Source organism: Theobroma umbraticum, unplaced genomic scaffold (genome assembly GCF_002168275.2).
Source record: "Theobroma umbraticum cultivar Fairchild unplaced genomic scaffold, ASM216827v3 scaffold_95.0, whole genome shotgun sequence".
In the NCBI taxonomy this organism is placed as follows: Eukaryota; Viridiplantae; Streptophyta; class Magnoliopsida; order Malvales; family Malvaceae; genus Theobroma; species Theobroma umbraticum.
In genome coordinates this window covers 4,727,561-4,749,600 of record NW_018397257.1, presented here as the reverse complement: position 1 = coordinate 4,749,600, position 22,040 = coordinate 4,727,561, and the positions used below count along the sequence as shown (strand labels likewise).

The following is a 22,040-nucleotide window of genomic DNA, read 5'->3' as shown; positions in this document are numbered from 1 at the left end:
TTTTTACTGCTTTTTGGTGATTTTTGCTTCTTTTATTTTATTTATTTTTATTCTTTTCGTCTCCAGAATGTTCTGGGACTTATTTAGTTTTAATCCTTTATTATCTTTAATTTTGTTGTTTAGTTTGAATGATCTGTTTCAGATCATCTTAGCGAGCCTGTTTGTCATTAACAGGTTTAAACCTTAAGCTCAATGAGCCCACTGCAAGTCAACGTTTCCGTGGCCCAAACCAATTTATAGTATTAGGACGTGACCTGAAACTTTAAAGTAAGATAAATAAATAAATAAAAGATGAAAGACAAAGTAGTAATAAAATAAAATAAAATAAATTAATAAATAAGAAAACTAAAACTCATATAAAAACGTAGTGTCTACAGTGTAAATAATGGAGACACTTTGTCATTTTCGTTTCACAAATTCATACAAAAACCAGTTACAAGTTATAGCATTATGGCAAAGCAAGGCACTGTCATTTGAGTCAAACCATTAAAATATAGCTCAGAAAAAGATAATGTTTCGAGGAAGGTTCAAAAGCTTGGACGCAATATTTCCCCCCTAACTTGGACCAAGTATTACTCCAACATTTAACTAAGGCATTACACAAATTTTGTCCAAATAATTGAAAAAAAAAAAAGACTTTTTATCAACAAGAAGTAAAATAGGGGGAAATAAAAGCTTAACCCAACGGGGCAGCACTTATCTGAGACTTTTAGTATATGGTTTGAATCAAAAGGTTTAATCCAATAAGATAACATTAAGATCCACTTCTTAATAATTGTATAATATTCATTTCTAATTGTGTGAAATATTAATGATAGGGTAATTTATAACATCCCCCTTACAGCTTTTCTAGTATACGTGTTTCCACAGTGAACACTCTCTCCCTTGAAACCTCCGACCAAATTAAATCTTATCAAATCTCACATCGAAAAAGGATATTAAGTAATATTTTTTCTTTGAAAAGGTACTACTTCCATCTTATATTGTATGTGCATGTTTTTAATGTTTTAAAGTTATGTACTATTTTCTTAATAAATCTTATTTTCTTATCTTTCTAATTTATGTTACTTTTTTTTTGTTTTTTACTTTTTTCACATTGAAAAAGCCATGGAGCATCAATTTATAAGAAAATTAAAAAAAAAACTTATTACAAAATACGCTATAGACATAACATTTTTTTTCATTTCAGTGAAAATTAAATAAAAATGAGTTGTTTTTTAAATTTGACAAAACTTGTTTTTCACCAATTTGTCAAGGGGATTTTGTAATTAACTTTAATGGGCTTGTCAAAAAAAATTAACTTTAATGGATATGGATTTAAATATTTTCATTGTAATTAACCTTAATAGATATGGATTAAATATTTGCAAGATTAAGGGATTATTATCCAATATATAGTAGGTGGAGTTTCTTTAACTCTGCTAACGAGTTTAAGAGGTTGACGAGTATCCATTTAAGGAATTTTAAAAAAAAAATCAATTATTTAATTGTTAAACGGCACATGACAATCAGAGGAATCTATGAGTTGGATCCGGTCGCATCAATCTCAATTTTTTATTAAAATTTTAAATATATTTTAAAATTAAATTTAAAATGTAATATTTATTAACATCACAATAGTCTCCGACCTGGAAAATCTTGCCCAAGCTGATCTCACTCGAAGACAAGTCATATAAACTGTTAATGGAGTTAAAAAACTCTATCATCAATGTATAGAATAATAATTGTTATATTATTATATTTGAAAACATGAATTTAAAATGATGTTTTATAAATAATGAGGAAATTGATATTCTCCAAGAGTTTTATCACTCATTTATCCATTCTTTCAAATTCGAAATTCCAATTTCAACCTAGATTTGTTTTCTTTTCTTGATTTATCATTATTATACAACGCGTCAATGCATTAACTAAAATGAAATATTTTTAAATCAAAATATTTATCAAATCCTTGTACTCATACATTTTATTTAATTTAATCTATATACTCAAAATCGAAATAATTTAATCCCTTAATTTTGAAAATTATTTCAATTTGATTCCTACTCTAACAACATCTAATTTTGCAATTCAAGAAAATAACGTCAACGCTAATGCAACACTGACGTGACATATTTTAATAACGTGATATCTACATAATGACATGACATGTCACATGATATTAACATGATGATATGATATGACATGCCAAGTCATCATTTTGGTATCATGTTATCAAAATGTACCACATCAATACTGACATCATCCCTTTTAACGAAAAAATTGAATATTGTTAGAGAGAAGAACTAAATTGAAATAATTCTCAAAATGAAAAACTAAATTGTTTCGATTTTAAGTACAATGACTAAATTGAACAAAATACATAAATATAGTGGATATTTTGATCAAATTCTTAATAGTTTTTTTTTTTTTTACAATTTTAGACTAATTATGTGATTATAAATGCTATTTGAATGATGAGTAGAAGGGGTACTTCCTAACAAATATATGTATATATATTATGTTATGTGCGAAGTTTAGAGGAGAAAGGATTTGTTCTTAAACCTCTACCCACATTATTAATGAGGGAGAACAGCTGAGAAATTAAATCGGAATTCTTACTCAGTAATCAATATTCACATACTCAAGTTAGGTTGATTATATTGTTAAAATTAGCCAATAGTCAGAAGATTACGTGGAACTTCGGACAAAAACTTAAAGAGCTTTTAAATCATTAAACTCCCAAATTACATTGTGTTTGACATTTTTCTTTCTTGAGTGTTGTTTCCTTTATGGCATGATTGTTTTCTGATTCATTTCTAGATGAACGAAATAACTCGCTAATTATGTTTAATTTTTTTCTGATAAAAAGATTATAAAAGAAGAAAAAACGCATGGTATAATAGTCAATAATACCTGACCTCACGATTAGAGGTTGGGTTATACCAATCAATAACTACCAAGAGTCATTGACGTCTATCTCAAAAGGAAGAGAAAACTTAAAACAAAGAAAAAAAAAAAGAGGTTCCTAACCATTCAATCATTAATTAATTACTTGCTGTTGATGGAGTTTTTACGTAATATTATATATATATACACACACACAAAGACGTAGACCCTTACTTAGTTGAATCGTGCATTAACCGTGCTTGTGTGCATTTTATTCCAACAAAAGCTAGCAAAAGGAGAACGAGTCTCCTTTTCTTGTCTGATATGAATTGATTTGAAAACTATATATACCTATAGAAATTATTTTTATTAGCCAAGTCTATTAACTTGCCAGCTGCAGATTCAACTTTATAATTAGTGTTTGCAAAATTTAGACCTAAAGAAGTAGTTTTCAGGACCCAAAATTGACAAATTTTTTATGTACAGTTGGACAAAGTCTGGGGGAGGAGTTAACTCTCTCCAGTTGAATTGTCCAACAAACATCTATTCTACCTTTTCACAATTGAATAATTCTTTTCAACTTGCTTCTTTTTCCTTTTTTTTTTTTTGCACAATAAAATATTTTATGAAATAAAATATTCAATTTTCTTTTGTGTTTTAGGGAGATATCTAAGGAAGGAGCTATGTTCAAATCTGTATCCTCTTAATGATGCTAACGACCATCAAACTAAGTTTCATTTTTTATATTAAATTAATTTTTTTGTACAACTATATCTAATGAAAACACTAGTCTGTCTCCGTTTACCGAGTGCATTCTCTTCCTCGAAAGAAAAAGAAAAATTTTGCCTCATGTAATTAACAATGACTTGAGATTTGTTCAATTAATCATTGTCATGATTGGTTTCAAAAAAAAAAACAATAGAACAAATGGTTAGTCTAATTAGGGAAATTTCAACAAACAAATAATATAATGAAACACTCAAACCATTAGAATTTTAGATTTCTACTTAGATATTTTGAATTCGAATTTTGTGATAAAAAAAAATAGAGGAACCTCCTTATCACATTACCCATAAGATGTTCATGGGACATCTTGATCTTTCCTTTAATCATATGTAGAAAATTTGCTCTGGCTGAAAATATAATCGACTCTCGATAAGGTAAACAGAGCTAACTGGTTTTATGTGAAGAGAAAAATAAGCAGATTATTATCAAATTATAGATTTGGTTTTATAATGTCGACGTCCCCGCTTTAATATACAAAAAATATTACATATAATTGATTTAGACACTAGCTGATTTTGTGAGATCCAATATTAAATTTTTAATGTGTTGAGAATGGTTCAAATTCAATTCCCTCTGACAGCTTCAAGCTTCATTTACTAAAGTCTACGAGGAGCCAGTGGGACGTCACATCCATTCCTCATTAAATAATAAAATGTTGAGAGCTGATAAGCTAAATTATTAGGTCGATTAGAGGTTGGAAGTTTCGTAGTTCACCATTTTAAAACTCTCTTGGATGTTGGAGATATTACTATATAAACTGCAAACTCTCCATTGTACTTCGCCAAATAGAAATAGAAGTAGTCCTTGATTTGTATCGCATACAAGTGCATAGTTGCGGGAGTTTCAGTGCCTAGTTCAGCCCAAAATGGCCAAAATTTGGCCACACCTGGCCTATGCCTTGGCATTGTGGTTGCTAATCAACAAAGCAGCTGCCGATGATGAGCCTTACAATGCACCACCGCCCTACTACCAGGAGAAACCACCTCCTTATTATTATAAACCGCCGAATTTTCCTCCGTACATGTACATGTCACCTCCACCTCCTCCATATAAGTATGAGTCACCACCTCCACCTCCATATGTATACAAGTCGCCTCCTCCACCTCCATATATTTACAAGTCACCTCCTCCACCTCCATATATTTACAAGTCACCACCACCACCTCCATATAAGTATGAGTCACCTCCACCTCCATATGTGTACAATTCACCACCACCTCCTCCATACAAGTATGAGTCACCTCCACCTCCTCCATATGTGTACAATTCACCACCACCTCCTCCATACATGTATAAGTCGCCACCACCTCCTCCGTATGTATACAAATCACCTCCTCCTCCTCCATATGTGTACAAGTCACCACCACCACCTCCATACATTTATAAGTCACCACCTCCTCCTCCTATGAGTACAAATCACCCACCACCACTCCATACATATAAGTCACCACCTCCTCCTCCATATGGTACAATCACCACCACCCCTCCATACATTTAAATAAGTCACCACCTCCTCCTCCATATGAGTACAAGTCACCACCACCACCTCCATACATTTATAAGTCACCACTCCTCCTCCATATGAGTACAAATCACCACCACCTCCTCCATACAAGTACGAATCGCCACACCACCCTCCACCATATGTGTATAAATCACCTCCTCCTCCTCCATACATTTACAAGTCACCTCCACCTCCACCATACATGTACAAGTCACCACCTCCTCCTCCATATGTGTACACGTCACCTCCTCCTCCACCATACATGTACAAGTCACCACCTCCTCCTCCATATGTGTACACGTCACCTCCTCCTCCACCATACATGTACAAGTCACCACCACCACCATATTACAAGTAACCTTCATTCTCCTCTTCCGGGTCAAAAGATCACCATCTCCTATATCTGATTCGCCTCCACCACCATTACTCTCACCCGCGCCTTAAACTTTCAAGTCTCCTCTCCCACCATCTCTGTTCCCTCCAACTCCATATTACTACAAAATCTTCACTATCTTCTTTTCCATCTCCTCCCCCTCATTATTATAAATCACCACCTTACCAAGTCAATCACTACTTCTTCTCAGTTGAAGGAAGTCTAATTATTTAATAATACAAAAGCATTTTCCTTACATGGCTTGCAGTTGCATTATTATTTCCTCTATCTTTAAGGGGATTTATCTACTTGTTGTTGAAGTAATAAGAGAAAGGATTATTGCTACAAGAAGTCATCAGATGGTTTCTTGGATGCTTGTGATTACTCCGACTCATGCCCTTATCGAGGCTAGAGCGTTTGCTATATTCTCAAAAATATTTAATTTGCTTTTATGATTTAAATGTTGTTTTCTTGCATCTGTTTGTGGTTATGTGTGCTTATAAAGATTCAAAATAATGTAGTTTGAAGTTTCAATTATCATAAGAAATTCTCTCTATCTCTTAAATTTCCCTCTTGGCTCAATCAATGGTTACGATTTCTCATTTTTTCACTTAAAAATTTAATATGACTTGAGTTAAATTAAACTCCCAGATATTATAACATCAACATGCAAATTACAAAAACAAGTTGGTTTATTAAATCAAAAAAATTAATTAAGTGAAAAAAAGCAAGGTGCCTACGCTTTTATATTTACTAACAGACAAATCAGATATGTTTGTGATCCAGTAGAAACTTGACTTAATTTCAGAAATATTCAAGCTTTCACGACATTGCAATCAATTTTGGAAAAGATCTCAACCCATTAACATGAATGATTTGTCATATCCAATATGTATATATGCTTCCTTGCAACAGTAAATAAAAATAAAAAGAAGACTAGGATGAGCTATGATGTGAATAAGAACATTTTAATATACGGTTCAAATTTGCAGAAGTGAGTTAAGATTTATCTTTTTTTTCTTTATTTTGGTTTTTAAATCCAGTTTAGGAAAAATGATACCTAAAATTAAGAAAAATAAAAAAGAGAATACTGGAATTAAAGTTAAGAAAAATATGTTTTTTTTCTTTTTTTTTTGGTTTGAATGGCAAGGAATTTATTATATGAGTCCCAAAAGAAAAGTGCAGACTCACAAAATGGTACGAGGAAAAAATGAGTATAGCAGATTAGTTGCAACCAACATGAACACATCAACCATAAAGATCCATCAGCCAAAAAACAAAGCAGATTGCTAACAAAAAAGACATAGTAGAAGACAAACTAGAAAAAAGACTTGAAACGCACACAAATAAAAGAAGTCCATAAGCAGTAGCAACAACGCATTAGATAAATTGAATCAGCCAAAGACCTCAATAAGATCATCCAATCGTTCAACCCCATCCTTGGCCAAATGATCAACAAGTTGATTCATTGATCTTGGAGCGTGAACCACTTTCCACTTAAGGAACTTGTGTTTCAGACTATCAATCAAGTACAAGATACTTCCCATTCTCCATTGAGCAAAAAGGGGATTGTTTGTCCATTTAAGAACGTTAGAGGAATCTGATTCCACAATAAGTTCATGAGTTCCAGCCCAAGAACAAGCAACAAAAAAAAAAAGCTTCCTTGATAGCATGGATTTCAGCAAGATTAGAAACCGCAAAGAACCTCTACTTTAAGAGGTGTTAGATTTGCCCAAATTAATTTCCATAAATACTTTTTGGCATTAACACTACCAACAGTAAGTTCACACAAAGATTTGATGAAATAAATATCATTCAGACAATCTTTCCATATAATTTTATCATGCATCTCTTTATCAAGAAAAAATTTATTCATAAGTTCCATAATAAGTTTCCATTGCTCTTGTTCCCAATTAAAACGATTCTTCTCAAAGAAATATTCCAATGCCAAACATCATCATTCCAATAACCATAATCAAGCATAACACCATTTTTAAGTAATGAAAGAGAAAAAAATATGAGAAAAGGCAACTTTAAGGGAAATATCCCTAATCCAAATATCATGTCATAATTTAATACAGCTTACCTTTTCCAAGTAGCAATCCAAAACCAGCTTTGATTAAATATGAAATTGACTATTATCCACTAAGGGACTAACAATCTTTCTCTAAATAGGTAACAATTTCCTTAAAGAAGTGCAACAAGGAATAAGAGAGATTAGGTCCATATCATTATTTTCAGTAATGATGCATCTGCAAACAAAGTCTCTTTCTTCGCCTAAACACCAAATCCATTTATTAAGAAGAGATCGATTCTTGACATGAAAGTCCACAATCCCCAAGCCCTCATTTTCCTTAAAAGCACAAATAGAAAGCCAGTCCACATAATGAATTTTCCGAGAAGAACAATCGCCATGCATCTTCGCTTGTAACTTATTGTTGCTGCTCATTTTGTGGTCTGTATAGTTCACATATATAGCTCGCCATTTGGTAGAATGATCTCTATCCATTTGTTAATTGTATTTTACAACGAAAATAATTTTTTTTTTTCATCTAGGAGTGAAAGGTCTTGGTGTAGCAATGGCTTAGTAAATATAGCATAACAGTCTAATATTATATGCCCTTAAAGTGAAAAAAGTTAAATTCTGCTACAAACTTACTCGTTCAAATGCATAAATAGCATAAGTTTATCACCTCAAACTTGCAAGAGTTGTAAAAAGTGTTAAAACTCAATATACTTAGATATTTTAGAGATCAAAGTACCCCATAAGTCTTTATACTATGACTTTTTCGTCAATTTAGTCCCTCTATCTCAAAATTGGGCAATTTAGTCAATGTATTGTGAGATTTTGTGCAATCGAGTCCCTCCTTCTAATGCCGTCCAAATTGACCGTTAATGGTACTGATGTGGTACTGACATGTCATATTATGCTGATGTGACAATAACAATTAGTCATTAAGTTTAGAGTTTAGAGTTTTAGGTCAAACTAAACCTTAATTGACAAAATAAAGGTTCTGGGTTTGTGGATCTTGGGTTTGTATATCAATTGGTCAGACAATGCTCTAATTTTATTTATGATCTAGAATCTTAATTTGTTGCTGTAGTTGAGTTTGTTGGAGTAAGGATCTCTTTTGTTGTGGTTTTGCCTATATTGTGCATATCTAGGTAGCTTTCTTTTGTAAAGGGTGGATAGTTTACAACAGTTATATTTTTAGTTGATATTTGTTCTAGTAGAGGTTACAAGCCTCTTGAAAGGATTGAGTGATGTACATTATGTTTCTTGGGTATGTTAGTGGTTGTTGTCAAACACAAGGTCTTTTTGTTAACCAGGAGTTTTTTTATTGGATATACTTGTATTACTCCAGCGAAATGAGAATATTTTTTACCAAAATGAGAAAATTCATTAGCCTTTCAGAAAAACATATTGTAACTAGTTTGTACATTTTTTTGTATAAATGGAAAGTTAATAATTTTAATTACTAAAAAATAACCTTTGATGTGTAAAACAGCATTTTTGTATCATCACAATGTTACACAAAACCTAGTAAAGGTACTTGATTTAGTCCCTATAATATATGATAGGTTTTTGTTCAATTCAGTCCATATACTTTACATTTTTATTCAATTTAACTTCTATGACATGGTACAAAAAAATTGACGTGGAAAAATTTTTTTTTAAAAAAAATCCGAGCATGCCACATCAACATAGCCTAACATGTCAACGCGAGGTGTACAAATAACCATCAGCACCATTACCGATCAATTTGGACAATATTAAGGAGAGGGACTCAATTGCATAAAATCTCAAAATACAAGAATTAAAGTAACCAATTTTAAGATAGAGGAACTAAATTGATGAAAACATCAAGGATTTATGGAGTACTTATTCTATTTTAGGCCATTTAAACAACTTTTATATTCTTAAAGTGAAAAAACTTAAATGTATAACTACCAAGAAAAGTGCACTAAAGATTTTAGCTTTTGAGATCTTGTGGTTTAAGTTTTATTCGATTTTGAGATTGTAAGTATTAATATTCATTTTATTTTTCTCCGTAGTGTAATTTTGACATTTTCTCTAATTGTTTATCCTTATTTATTTTGGATTAGTATGCCAATGAGTTTTACCGTATTAATTTTCACATTCTTTTTCTCTACAGTCTTTCACAAGTTAATTTCTTTAATTTCTTTTTATTTAAATTAAAATTATCTTTAATAGCATTAAGATCTTTTATTCAAATGTCGCAAGCTGAATATTGGTAGTTCTTGTGGTTTAAACTTTATTGGATATAGATCTTGGCTGCTTGTTTAATTGATTACCTTTTTTGTTTTATTGAAAAGCTTTGTAGATTATTTCACTATCATTGTTCATTCATGGAAAGTAATTTCAATTGTTGTGACTTAATCATGCTAGCTTCTAACTCTACCCGTATAATACTATGTTAGCTTCACGAAATGATTATTTCGAAGAATTACCATTTCGAGAAAGAGCAAAATAATTATTTCCGGTTTTTCTTTGGAAAAGACTATTCCATCCAAATTAGAATAACATAAAAAAGTGATTAAACAAAAATACCTTTAACTAAATTTAAAAATTAGAAGCATATTGTACACATACAAATATTTGATGATATGAGTGAAAATCTCTGAAAATTCCTCTAATTAATTTTTTGATTAATTTTTTCACTTTTTTTTCAAGAGTTATGAACTTGGACTTTGCTGATTAATTTTCTGATGAATTTTTTCACTTTTTTTTCAAGAGTCACGAACTTGGACTTTGTCTTGATTACGAACACTTGATATCTTGATCACGAACTTCGTTGTCGCTTGACACGAACTTCGCTGTCGCTTGACACGAACTTCGCTGTCGCTTGACACGAACTTCGCTGTCGCTTGACACGAACTTCGCTGTCGCTTGACACGAACTTCGCTGTCGCTTGACACGAACTTCGCTGTCGCTTGACACGAACTTCGCTGTCGCTTGACACGAACTTCGCTGTCGCTTGACACGAACTTCGCTGTCGCTTGACACGAACTTCGCTGTCGCTTGACACGAACTTCGCTGTCGCTTGACACGAACTTCGCTGTCGCTTAATCTTTACTTTAGAAATCTTATATTTTTCTTGATCTCTGAAATGCTCTCAATCTTCAAATGCTTCCCAATCTTTAAATGCTTCCGAATGAATGAAAATGGCTTGGAGGAGCCCCTTATTTATAATGCTAACTGAGAGACTTTTGATGAGAATGAAATCTCTTTGAATTATCTCTAAATTATTTTAATTTATTTAGAGATAAATTATGATGACTCATTAAAAGTCTTTTGATTGGTCGGACTTTGAGTCCTTGAATTTTGATTGGCCGAAGTTAGGTATTATCTCCAAATTATCTTAATTTATTTAGAGATAAATTAAATAATTCAATTTGATTTTTATCTCTAAATTAATATAATTATTAGAGATAATTTAAATGACCAATAATTAAATTTTGATTGGTCAAAAATATGAAGATTATCTCCAAATTATTTTGATTTATTTAGAGATAAATTGGATTACCAATAACTAATATTTGATTGGTCCAATTTAAATATTATCTCTAAATTATTTTGATTTATTTATAGATAAATTGGATGACCAATAACTAATTTTTTAATTAGTCCAATTTAAATATTATCTCCAAATAATCTCAAATATATACCAATAGGTGAATTGGTTCAACTATATGTCTTTAAAATAATCTAACCAATAAATTAATTATTTTATAATTAATTATATGGATAAGATATTATTAAATTCACATGGCGGCACGTAATTGACTGATAATGTTTTTTCTTCTATGTATATATAAGATAAATTTACCTTCACTTCTTCCTTCTTCTTTCTCTTCTACTCCTATGCCTCTCTCTTTTTCTCTCTAAATTTCTTCCACCACCAAAAGGTGGCAGAGGGTGACAGAGGATCATAAAGGATGACAGCGTCCAACCGGTGCCATCACAGTTAGATTCCATTGCAAAAGTGTTGAATTTGGAGTTTATGGCCAGATCTCCACGATCAAATTAAACGTTTCATAACCAGATTCGATTGTGAAAGCATTGGTTCGACATTCTAAGGACCAAATCCGATAGCGGGAAATGTCAATTTGACACTTTAATTGCCAAATCCAACTACAAGGAATGCGAGATCCGCACTCCATTGTGCAAGCACATCTTCTTTCACTAGGAAGACAAAAAAAATCAAAATAAAATTAAAATAAAAAATTTTAAGCTTTAATTATGAATTATAAAAAATTAATATTTCAAATTAAAGAATTAAATTAAAATTTTAATTATAAATTTTTTTATATTTTAACATTTTAAATATAAAAATAATAACATAAAATAAAATAATCATATTAAAGGTTTAATTATAAATTATTAATATTTTTAGAAAACTAAATTAAATTAAATTAAATTCATCATGTTAAAATTTTAATTAAAAATTTATTAATATTTTTAATAATTCTCAAAAAAAATATTTTAAATTTAAAATCATAAATTAGAATAAAGTGTATTTTTATCTTTTCATCATATATTCCTTTATTATTTCAAAGTTATTTTTATCAACCAAATATTAGAATAATGTCATAATGACAATTTCATTATATAAATCAAACTATTTAATAACTATTCATATCCTATTCGATTCATACAAAATAGTTATTTTATTTTTTCTTGATTCTATTTGCAGAGCCAAATGTGTCCGTAGATGTACTACTTCTATCGATTCATGATTAATTTTGTAATCCATTGGTAATGGATATGAAATCTGAACTTCATCGGCAAAAACTTTCATTGAAATTAAGTGATTTTCTTGTAGTGATCGATTGTCTATGCTTCTTTCTTCTTCAACTGAGTCATGTTTACCTACTCATAAGTAATTAATATTTACATTGAAAAAAATTAAAGAATAAGGTGGAAATATGATCAAACTTTAAAAAACAAAACAAAAGAAAGAGTTAAAGGGGACACCAAATATAATTAGAATGTAAGATCCAATTTCGAGATCTTAAATTGAAATACAAAACAAAATACACGTGAAATTTTGCAGGAATGGAGACGCTACCTTCAATTGTGAGGCAATAGCCCAATAATTGGCCTCTATCAATAGGAATAAACAAATAATAATAAAACACAGAAGAAATGCTTGCTTAAATCGTTGAACAAGTTACTAAGGTTAAGTTGGAAATCAAAGTTCTGCAAGACTGTTTGAAGTGAAGGTACATAAAGAAATTGATGGAGATTTCCATTATAATGGAAAATGTAATTACATTCTACATTAAAAAACCGTTACATACTCGTAATAATATTAATATACTAACAAAAAAAATTGTTTCTTTAGCTTAGGCCATTGAACTTTTTCTCTGAAGCTGCATCTGCCATCTCATGTTGGAGTTGACCATTTGAGAAAATGTGAATATTATTTCACCTAAGTGTAATGTTTCTTTTTTCCCTATTCATTGGTAAAGGTAAACAATCAGAAATAACCTCTCTAAACCCTTTTATCTGTTCCGCCCTTTGTAGCCTCAAATCAATACAACTTAAAATCTTCTTCTATAAAAATCCTAAGCCTACATATCTTGTTCTCCCTTTTTAATGCAGCAATGGTGGAATCCAGTTCATTTGTAGCCTCCGGACGCAGAGGCCAAAAATGGAAGGCTTTACACACTAGCTGGGTCATGGTCCACAAATTTCTTGGGTCAGGATTCATAGAAGCAGCATCACATTTGTCGAAGTTTTCAGCTTGAATACACGACATGCCGCCTGGCCCTTTTTAGCCCCATTTAAGCTCGCCTCTTCCTTGGAGAGACATCCCCTTCTCTTTCTTTGCTGAGTGTTTTTGGTCTCCCTCAGCCATGTCTTCTGCATCTTATTCCTTTTCCTCTCAGGCACTAAAGATAGGCATAGTCGGTTTTGGCACATTTGGGCAGTTCCTGGCAAAGACGATGATCAAACAAGGCCACACCATAAGTGCAACTTCTCGGACAGATTATTCCCAGCTCTGTCATCAATTGGGTATTTCATTCTTCAGGTAGCTTTGATTCTAACATGAATTTAATGAAATCAACGGATATTTTATGCAAAAGCCAACACATTTATTTTTGTTCAATTCTTTGTTTCGGCGTTGTTAGGGATGTAGCCGCATTCGTTGAAGCAGATAACGATGTCGTATTGATAAGCACATCCATCCTATCCCTGTCAAAGATGCTCAAGTCAATCCCATTCCGTTGCCTTAAACGCCGGACACTCTTCGTCGACGTGCTTTCGGTCAAAGAACACCCAAGAGACGTTCTTTTGCAAGTATGATGTTATGCTTTTTCGTCACCAATGATAGATCATATTTCTGTTTCCAGGTTGAGAACAGGATGGAGGTGCTTTTGTTCAGGTTGTGCCAGAGGAAATGGACTTGCTTTGCACTCATCCCATGTTTGGACCCGAAAGTGGCAAGAATGGGTGGAAAGATCTTGTTTTCATGTATGACAAAGTTCGGGTGAGGGATGAAGCTACGTGTTCCAGCTTCCTACACATCTTTGAACATCAGGTAAGCCAATGCTTATTTGATTTGTCTTTCCTTTCCAGTCCTCTGAAGAATGGAGAAAACATAATTTTAACAATACACTGATTTGATAGTCCACGTTCTTATATGTTGTGATAGGGTTGCAGAATGATGCCAATGTCCTGTGAAGAACATGACAGACTGGCTGCGAGGAGTCAATTTCTTACTCATGCAATCGGCAGGTATGAAGTGAACCTCATCCAATTTCAACCTTATTTCCTTTCAACAACTATAAAAATAAAATTATGCTTTCTACTTTGCTAGGATTTTGTCAGAAACCGGAATTGAATCTACATCAATTAACACCAAAAGCTTCGAAACACTAGTTAAATTGGTAAGTTCAATCAGCCGACTTAGTCTAATGCATTTTTCTCTTCTCCAATTTGCTCCAAGCTTCTCAGAAAGGGTAGGAGCTTTAGAAACATTCAAAGTTTAGGGATGTAATAATATGAGATTAATTGCAGAAAGAGAGCACCACCAATGATAGTTTCGATCTGTTCAGCGGATTATTCATCCATAACAGATTTGCTAAACAAGAGGTATGCAGCTATTACCTGTGTTCTACAAATGAATTTTGCATTTTTTTTAAAATTGATCTACTTTCTACTAACAAGTTTACAAAATAGAAACATTGACGTTTATCACCAATGATGCAGTTGATGAATCTAGAGCATGCTTTTCAAATGGTCAAGAAGAAGCTGCTGAAGACAGTGAACGAAGAGCAAATTCCCAACAAGTCTCACCATCAAATGGACTCTTGCTAACAAAAATGTTCTATTAATTGTTGACTCAGTCTTTTTTCACCCTTTTCAAATTTTTAAGAATAATCTTTAAAAACATTGGTACGGTCATAACAAGCCAAGCAAGCTGCAGGCTACTTCCTGTTTGAGAATAGCAAACAGTAAGGACATTATATAATTAAACATACATTTCCTCAGATGCTAAGTAACTCTTGTTAATTTCATAAATCTGTTTTTTTAGCTTTTTCTTTTTGTTACAAGGAGTATACTTTACCAATCTCCCCCTAGTCCTCCCCCCCACAGCTTGAGCTAAGCCCAAAATGAATAGCATGAAATTAGAAACCACAAATTTCTAAACTCAGAGCTTAATACAGTCAGCACAATCAGCATATCCAGCTAGAGGTTATAAAATCACTCATGGCAAATATTACATAACACAATGAGAAGAATAAAACAATGAAAGGAACTGTGGACTCTTGAGGGACGCATTCAAAATGCCAAACCAATATTTGAGCCCGAAGTCTAAATTTTCCAAAATTTTTCTCCTGAATGTATGTTATGTTTAATGGGCAGATGATACAGATATAGTTGAATAAAATGTCAAGAGCTTTCCTGCGTTGCTAGCAACAGATAGACTCCCATGGTGGATCTAAGGACATGGTGAAGATTCGTAACTGCAAACTATAGCAGTGGCTTTACAAGACAAGCTAATTTCCCTGATGCTAAACTCTACAAAACCGAATAGATTACAGAAGAGCCCTTAAGTCAACATAACTTGTTTTGGAGAAAAGGTTTCAAATCAAGGGTGCAGCCATTCATTCTGTTATTAGACAATTTGAAGCTGTATTGAATCAATGTACTCGCAATGCATTTGCGGCTAATGCTCGAATGCCATCCTTGCATTCTCCATTAATTTGTAAGAATTAATGTTGGAATTTTACTGTGGTACCATGGTTAAAAGGGGTGTAAAAAACATAAAATATAAATTAAAATGACAACATAAAATACAAAATCACCTCACTGATTCTTTAATTCATCAATATTGGCCTCTTCTGCAGTGTTGCATTCCAATGCAGCAGGATTAGGAGAATCTGGAGTCTGGTAAGAAGTTGGTTTATTCTTCCGAGTTTGCAGTCCCGAAAAGCGAGCAAGATCAACCCATTGCTGTTGCATTCAAGTAAGCAACAAAACTAAATTAACATTCTAGACCTGCATGACTGTTGCTAGAGGATGCTATTACAGGTGGTACTGATGGTGACATGGAACCAGACTAAAAGGTATCTCAGCGTGCATTAATCAAATCTATGAAGCAGTTAACAGTTAATGTAGAAATTAAGTAAAATGAAACTTATCACTGTCAAAGGTAAACCATGCAGTTCCTGTTCAAATTAAATAGCGTAACTCCGGCAGCATAATTTAATGTAGTAATATGAGATTACATAGTTTCCAATGATCTGGTCCTCAGAATTATGATACTGTTGCTACAACATGTCATGACCTAAGGGATCTAAATATAATTAGACATTGCGATTAAGAATCAGAGATAAATGAAAGTACCAAATGAAGATAATTCTAACCTGAGTTCCCCAGTAGGAGTTGACAGTCCGAACAACAAAAGAAAGCATATTCACAAGTAATGTTTGAGAAGAAAATTCATCAGAAATGCGATGCTCCACAATTCCAGCAATGATCTGCATTTAGTTCATTTTAATTTTATACCAACCAGATACCAGACAAAACTAAAAGTACAAATATGCATCAGCCCAAATGAGAGAGGAGAGTGTTAGTCCAGGTCTAAACCAGGTGAGTGTCAGAGTTTACCAGCAAAGTATTTGAAACTGTAACCTTAATCTAACACAACTTTCTCTTGATCATTTGATTCGAGAAAATCCTAATGAAAAGCAAATATTCTTTTGCATACAGCAGATACATTGTCATACCTTACATATTCACTGGATGGAGGAAGGAATACATCTTTCCATTAAATTATCATGAACACATGCCAAAAACTATATTGCTCAGACTTGGGTGTGAATGTTAGACAACAACATGTGTCTGACACAAGTAAATTAAATTTTCTTAAATTTTTCCTTATATTTGGACAGCCAAGCCCCTGTTTCAATGACCACTTTAATGGTTTAGCATTAGATATGTATCTGACACAACAGTTGTACTTTAAGAATATGAAAAGTCGGAGCAGCATAGACCAAAATGCTTTTTCATAATAAAGCAAAGAAAGTTCTTGGCGTGGCCAAACTTATTTGACAAGCATTCTTCTTACCTGATAACGAAGATTTGCAGATGTCCCTAGAAAGCATCCATAAACAGCAGCTGTTTTGAGTATCGGTGATCTTCTAATTTGTTGCTCAGAAACCAATTTTGGATTGAGAACTTTGCGTATCGCATACAAAATATTTGAGGCAGCCACAGTCCCAATGCTAGAAATAAATCCAACACTAGCCAGTTTCAGACCACCAACGAGCACAGATGCTAATCTGTGACTGAGATTCCAGTCCTTCCCTGCAAGATTCTTCTGAAATGCATTATCAGGTATTGAACCAAGGAGACCTTTTAATGCATCCATGTTGTCAACTCCATCAGCATATGAGAGGAATGAGATAGTTGGGGCAGGGAGCCATACAGTAAAAAAATCAACAACTGATCCCCGGACTGTATCCGTAATTACATAGTCAAGCTCTTCAAAGAAATTTTCTTTACGCCTCTCATACTGTGCCAAGAGAGTAGTTGTTATCGATATAGCTTCTTCTATAGCTAATCTATGCAAGAATTTGGGATCTGCTAACAATCTTTCTCTGAAACCCTGTATCAAAATGATCCATTGTCAGTTGAGCACTTTTCGATTTGGACAAACTTGTAAGTGATTTGTTTATTCTATACACATCACAAACAGACACTAGTTTGGTTCTCATAAGAGGTACCACTACTAACAAACCAGTACCTGTAAACAACAATTATTATGAATAAATTTCACTTCTAGAAAGTGAATATACCTGGAAGCGATGGGTGAGCTCTGAAATAAGAGGATATTGCTCCAAATCAAAAAAGTTCTGCAGGACCTCGGGAGATACTAAACCAAGGTCAAGTCCCTTTTGAAGGTCCTGTTACATGTTTCACAAATAATCTTCATGAGAACAGAAGAGTGATGTCCTTAGAAATTAGATAAATGATAACTTCATAATAATCAAAATAATAAGGAGGAGAGAAGGAAGAAAAGGAAGATAAATAGCTTGCTAACCAACAAAGATATCATGTCCAACAAACTCATGCAAATCAAAACCTTAATACAATATTAAGGAATCTTCAGTTAAAAATTTACATCAAAGAACTTATCCCCCTTCACGCTAAACATACCTTAATTCATGGAATATCCAATAGCAATCAAGAAAGATCTAAATAACATGGGAACAGTAGTTCTTAGATTCTCATCTGCTGCCTCACAGGAGATATTACAGGATCCATACTTAAGTGTGAAAACATCTAGGGAACTAACTAATAAACAACATTTTTTTTTACTTAATAGCTTAGTCACCTTAGACTTATAATCAAGGAAACCGATTTTGTGGTTTTGAAATTCAAAAAATAATGAAATAAGCAAGGTTTCAGCAAGCTCAATCTATAAATGACTTGTTCAATCTTTGCAATTGCCATTTCTTCTCTTTTCAGTACAATACAAGTAAATCAGTCGCATTATCGTTTTGTTTTTACCATCCTGGTGCATATGTTATTGTAGCCACATGAAATTTTACAAAATGGTAACTGTGTTTCAAAAAGATTCTCAAGTAACTCATAAAATACAACGGAACTTTCAAACTCTATTACTACAGCGTCAAGGGAACTGCAAACCATACTGATTTTCCACATAAAAAAACTGGACAAGCATATTCCTTTTCCTTAAAAATATCCAAAAAGGTATCATCTAACCTTTATAGCTTTATAAACTTTATGCCACATATTGAAAGTTATGAAGTCAATTGTGTGTGTGCATAAGTGTCTGTGTGTGTCTATTCAGCACAAAGTTTGAAAACTTCAAGCTTTGCGTTTGTACAACTGTTAAAAAACATATAGAGTTTTAAAAAAAAAAAAATTGTTCAAAAACCATATGTAACTGTTGAGTGTTTATATTAATGAAGCTTAGCACAAATCATTTCTTAAAATATACAGAAGAAAAAAAAAAGAAAAACCTTAAATCAGGCAAGCAATGCATCCAAAAAGAGCATAAATACCAATCAAATCAAGGACATAAAATATACACTTCCATGAAGACTGAAGCAAAGCTAACCTGGGGTAGGGCATCTCGCTGCCTGCCAGCTGCATTCATAACTCTAGCAATTTCAGCACGATCAAAACAATTTCTACTGCATGGTCTGGCTGCAGAATACCACAAAAAATCAGCGACAGGGGCGTCTCCCTCTCTTCTTATGTACTGCCTTTCAGGATCAAGGAGTAAAACTACTTGGTTCTTCTTCTGAATCTTCTTTGAAATTCTGGCAGGCACCCCCGTCCCTCTGGAACCAAATTGGACATGGTTTGCACCTGTTACCACTACTAACAAACCAGTACCTCCTTCATCTGCAACTTCGTTTAGAATAATTTGGGTCATGTTATATTCCTCTACCACTCTTGCTTGTGCAGATAAATATGAACTTGGACCAAATGGAATTGACTGAGTGGGGAAATGATTATCCATTGATGATCTGCGTGAAATAGAACTAAAGCCTGAGATGAACCCAGAACCAGCTGGAGGGGCATATACATTACGCTCAGCCTTGGAGAGGCCACGAATACCTTCAGCTTGCACAGTCCTTAGGATCTATAACAAAAAAATTAGAATACTCCATATTCACCATATGGCCTTGTGCACAAACTAAAATGATAGAATGAAACCATAAAAATGAAACAAAACGAAAGCAGAGGAACAAGATTTTAGTCATTTTCCCTTTTTTTTTTTCCATATGAGACCACAATTATCTTGGGTTACACTATGGGAGAATGGAGTTAACCCATCCCATCCCCAAGATTTGAACTCGACACCTCAAGTAGTATTCTCAGATTCAAAAAATGTGTCTTTTGAACATGAAAGCTCCTAAGAGGATCTATTACAACAAACTCACAAGACATTCTAGCCGTTAGACCCAGAAAAGAAAGTTGAAGTTGTAGTAATCAGCACTTTTCAACAAACCAAGAAGGTGACAAAGCAACCAGTTAACACAGAAAGGATGATGCCATAGTTGATGCAAAGAGGATGAGCAGTACAACATTCCCAGAAACTATGTGAGAGCATAAGAGTACCTTTAATGGAGTTCCACAAGCAACAAGGCGAACTTCATTATCGCGACAATAATTTAAAAGAGGCTCATACTCCTGCCACCTTTGAGCTGGCCAATGTGAAACATAAGATTTCAATTCTTCTCCATCTATCCTGTCGACAACATCACTCTCAGAATTATAAGCATTCTCAACACTTTAAAACGCAGATATTCCAATCTCCCCACTGATACACATTGCTTCTATTTTAAACAATATATACACCAATCGTCTATAATACATGTATAGGATCAAACTTTTAGAAATAACAAATTATTTAATTAGAAACAGAAATTATAGCAATAGAAAGGAACCTTTTATCCATGAACTGATTGAGTTGTTTTTGTAAATCGGAAGGAAAAGCTTCGATAGCCAAAGCCAACGGCCTCTCGCTTTCGACACACCGTTTTTTTAAATTCTTAACAATCTCAAGCTCCAAGTCTTTATCATCTCTAATCGGAACTTGCTCAGCTTCCCCTAAATAAACAATCCTCGCGGTCATCAACTTCTCCCACACTTTCTTCTTATCTTTCCCCACCGCCAACGGCTCCCCTATAGCCGTCGCGTCGTATATCCTCGCCGAGACTACCTCCTCCTCTTGCACCACCTTGGGAGGAGGCAGAGTCGACGGCGGGGAAGGTGACGTCATTTCCTCGGCCATTGAATGCAAATACGGTGATTGTTGGAGGCAAGAGCCGGCGGCGGCGAGGAAGGGAGTGAGTAAAACGGCTCTCCGAGCGACGGAATATTCGGCGGAGGAGGAGCGACGGCGAGCATCCTCGCGGTTGTATTGAGCATTGAGGGATAATGTGACGTGGCGAGTTAAGGAAGGGAAACGGCGTCGTGTAGGAGGGTATGGCGCAGCTACAGAATTAAAATTAGTGGTGGTGATGTGGGTGTGGGGCTTCATTCTTCCGGGGAGAAGAAGAGAGTTTTGACTCATTGGTGCTTACTACATGGCTGGCCTAGCCAGGGAGCGAATCAGGCATCTGTAATTTGTGCCCTTATTATTCGAAGATTGAGATGCCACTTTGGTTGAGTCAGATAATTTGGAGATTGAAATGACTGTTTTTGGCATTTTGTGACTTCGTGTATAGCAACTTCCACGTTGCCAGATAAAAAAAATTAAAATAAGATATGGTTATTTGAATGCCAGATAAGCATGTGTTTCATGTGGTTTGAGCTTATGGAATTTTTATTTTTATTTTTTATTTTTGAAAGAAAAAAAATATATATATATATATAATATGTGGTTTTTACTCTTGGCAGAAAAACACTAATCCTATTTCACGTTATCAATTTTTTTTTAATTCTTGAGTATTAATTGGAGGAATTAAATATTCAATTCAAAACACATTTCTTTCACAACATACATATTTATAATTAGATCAAGCATTATGGTGTATCGATGTTATTTGATCTCTTTCTATCAACGACAACTTTTAAAGCGTGTACGGTTGGAGTGAATGAAATAGTCATCTTCTCATTCCTTTTACTAATTTAACATTATATATTAATAGAAATTTAAAAATAAAAAAATATGTTAATTATATAATTAAAAAATTATAAAAATAATTAACTAATAAATTAATTATAACGTATTTTAAAAATCATTAATATATTACTTATTAATTATTAATATTTCAAATAATTTAATATTTCAAATTTCAAAAATTAAATTAAAATTTTAATGCTTTACTATTTTAAAAAAATAAAAATAATTAATTAATTTAAAATTTAAATTAAAAATTATTAATACTTTTCATAAATTATAAAAAAATTATTATTTTCATATTTAAAATTATTTTTTATTTCACATCACAATAATATAATATTAACATAAAAAATAAAAAAATGAT

At 33.0% G+C, this 22,040-nt stretch overlaps 3 protein-coding genes across 6 annotated transcripts; 2 read left to right on the top strand and 1 right to left on the bottom strand.

Annotated features, from left to right (window-relative positions):
* The first annotated feature begins 4,451 nt into the window (after window positions 1-4,451).
* LOC110412602 (uncharacterized) lies at window positions 4,452-6,113 on the top strand. The gene is given in 3 exon segments (XM_021423181.2): window positions 4,452-5,117; window positions 5,120-5,221; window positions 5,224-6,113. Coding segments are annotated over 3 exon segments (993 nt in total). The 5' UTR covers window positions 4,452-4,519; the 3' UTR covers window positions 5,517-6,113.
* A 6,739-nt stretch (window positions 6,114-12,852) lies between these two features.
* Window positions 12,853-14,911, top strand: LOC110412122 (arogenate dehydrogenase 2, chloroplastic-like). Its single transcript, XM_021422586.2, has 7 exons — window positions 12,853-13,591; window positions 13,692-13,860; window positions 13,946-14,101; window positions 14,216-14,298; window positions 14,381-14,450; window positions 14,581-14,655; window positions 14,773-14,911. Exons 1-7 carry the CDS (start codon window positions 13,416-13,418, stop codon window positions 14,878-14,880), a joined length of 837 nt encoding a protein of 278 aa, XP_021278261.1. The 5' UTR covers window positions 12,853-13,415; the 3' UTR covers window positions 14,881-14,911.
* On the bottom strand, window positions 14,126-21,703 carry LOC110412121 (protein RETICULATA-RELATED 5, chloroplastic-like). Of its 4 annotated transcripts, none has more exons than XM_021422585.2 (8): window positions 20,496-21,703; window positions 20,167-20,296; window positions 19,157-19,687; window positions 17,868-17,975; window positions 17,138-17,677; window positions 16,434-16,547; window positions 15,873-16,020; window positions 14,126-14,143 (listed from the first exon to the last, which is right to left on the bottom strand). In XM_021422585.2, exons 1-7 carry the CDS (start codon window positions 21,122-21,124, stop codon window positions 15,874-15,876), a joined length of 2,199 nt encoding a protein of 732 aa, XP_021278260.1. In that variant the 5' UTR covers window positions 21,125-21,703; the 3' UTR covers window positions 14,126-14,143; window position 15,873. The 4 variants fall into 4 exon arrangements, with proteins under 4 accessions (XP_021278260.1, XP_021278258.1, XP_021278257.1 ...); XM_021422583.2 differs by lacking the exon at window positions 14,126-14,143 and adding an exon at window positions 14,866-14,997; XM_021422582.2 differs by lacking the exon at window positions 14,126-14,143 and adding an exon at window positions 15,064-15,796.
* Window positions 21,704-22,040: the final 337 nt, after the last annotated feature.

Coding starts and splice junctions, on each gene's coding strand:
- LOC110412121 (XM_021422585.2), bottom strand. CDS start 21,124: ATGAGTCAAAACTCTCTTCTTCTCCCCGGAAGAATGAAGCCCCACACC. Junction 17,976..19,156: donor AGCGAGATGCCCTACCCCAG/GTTAGCTTTGCT, acceptor AACATGTAACAG/GACCTTCAAAAGGGACTTGA. Junction 17,678..17,867: donor AGCTCACCCATCGCTTCCAG/GTATATTCACTT, acceptor ATTTTGATACAG/GGTTTCAGAGAAAGATTGTT.
- LOC110412122 (XM_021422586.2), top strand. CDS start 13,416: ATGTCTTCTGCATCTTATTCCTTTTCCTCTCAGGCACTAAAGATAGGC. Junction 14,102..14,215: donor TACACATCTTTGAACATCAG/GTAAGCCAATGC, acceptor ATGTTGTGATAG/GGTTGCAGAATGATGCCAAT. Junction 14,656..14,772: donor ACAGATTTGCTAAACAAGAG/GTATGCAGCTAT, acceptor CCAATGATGCAG/TTGATGAATCTAGAGCATGC.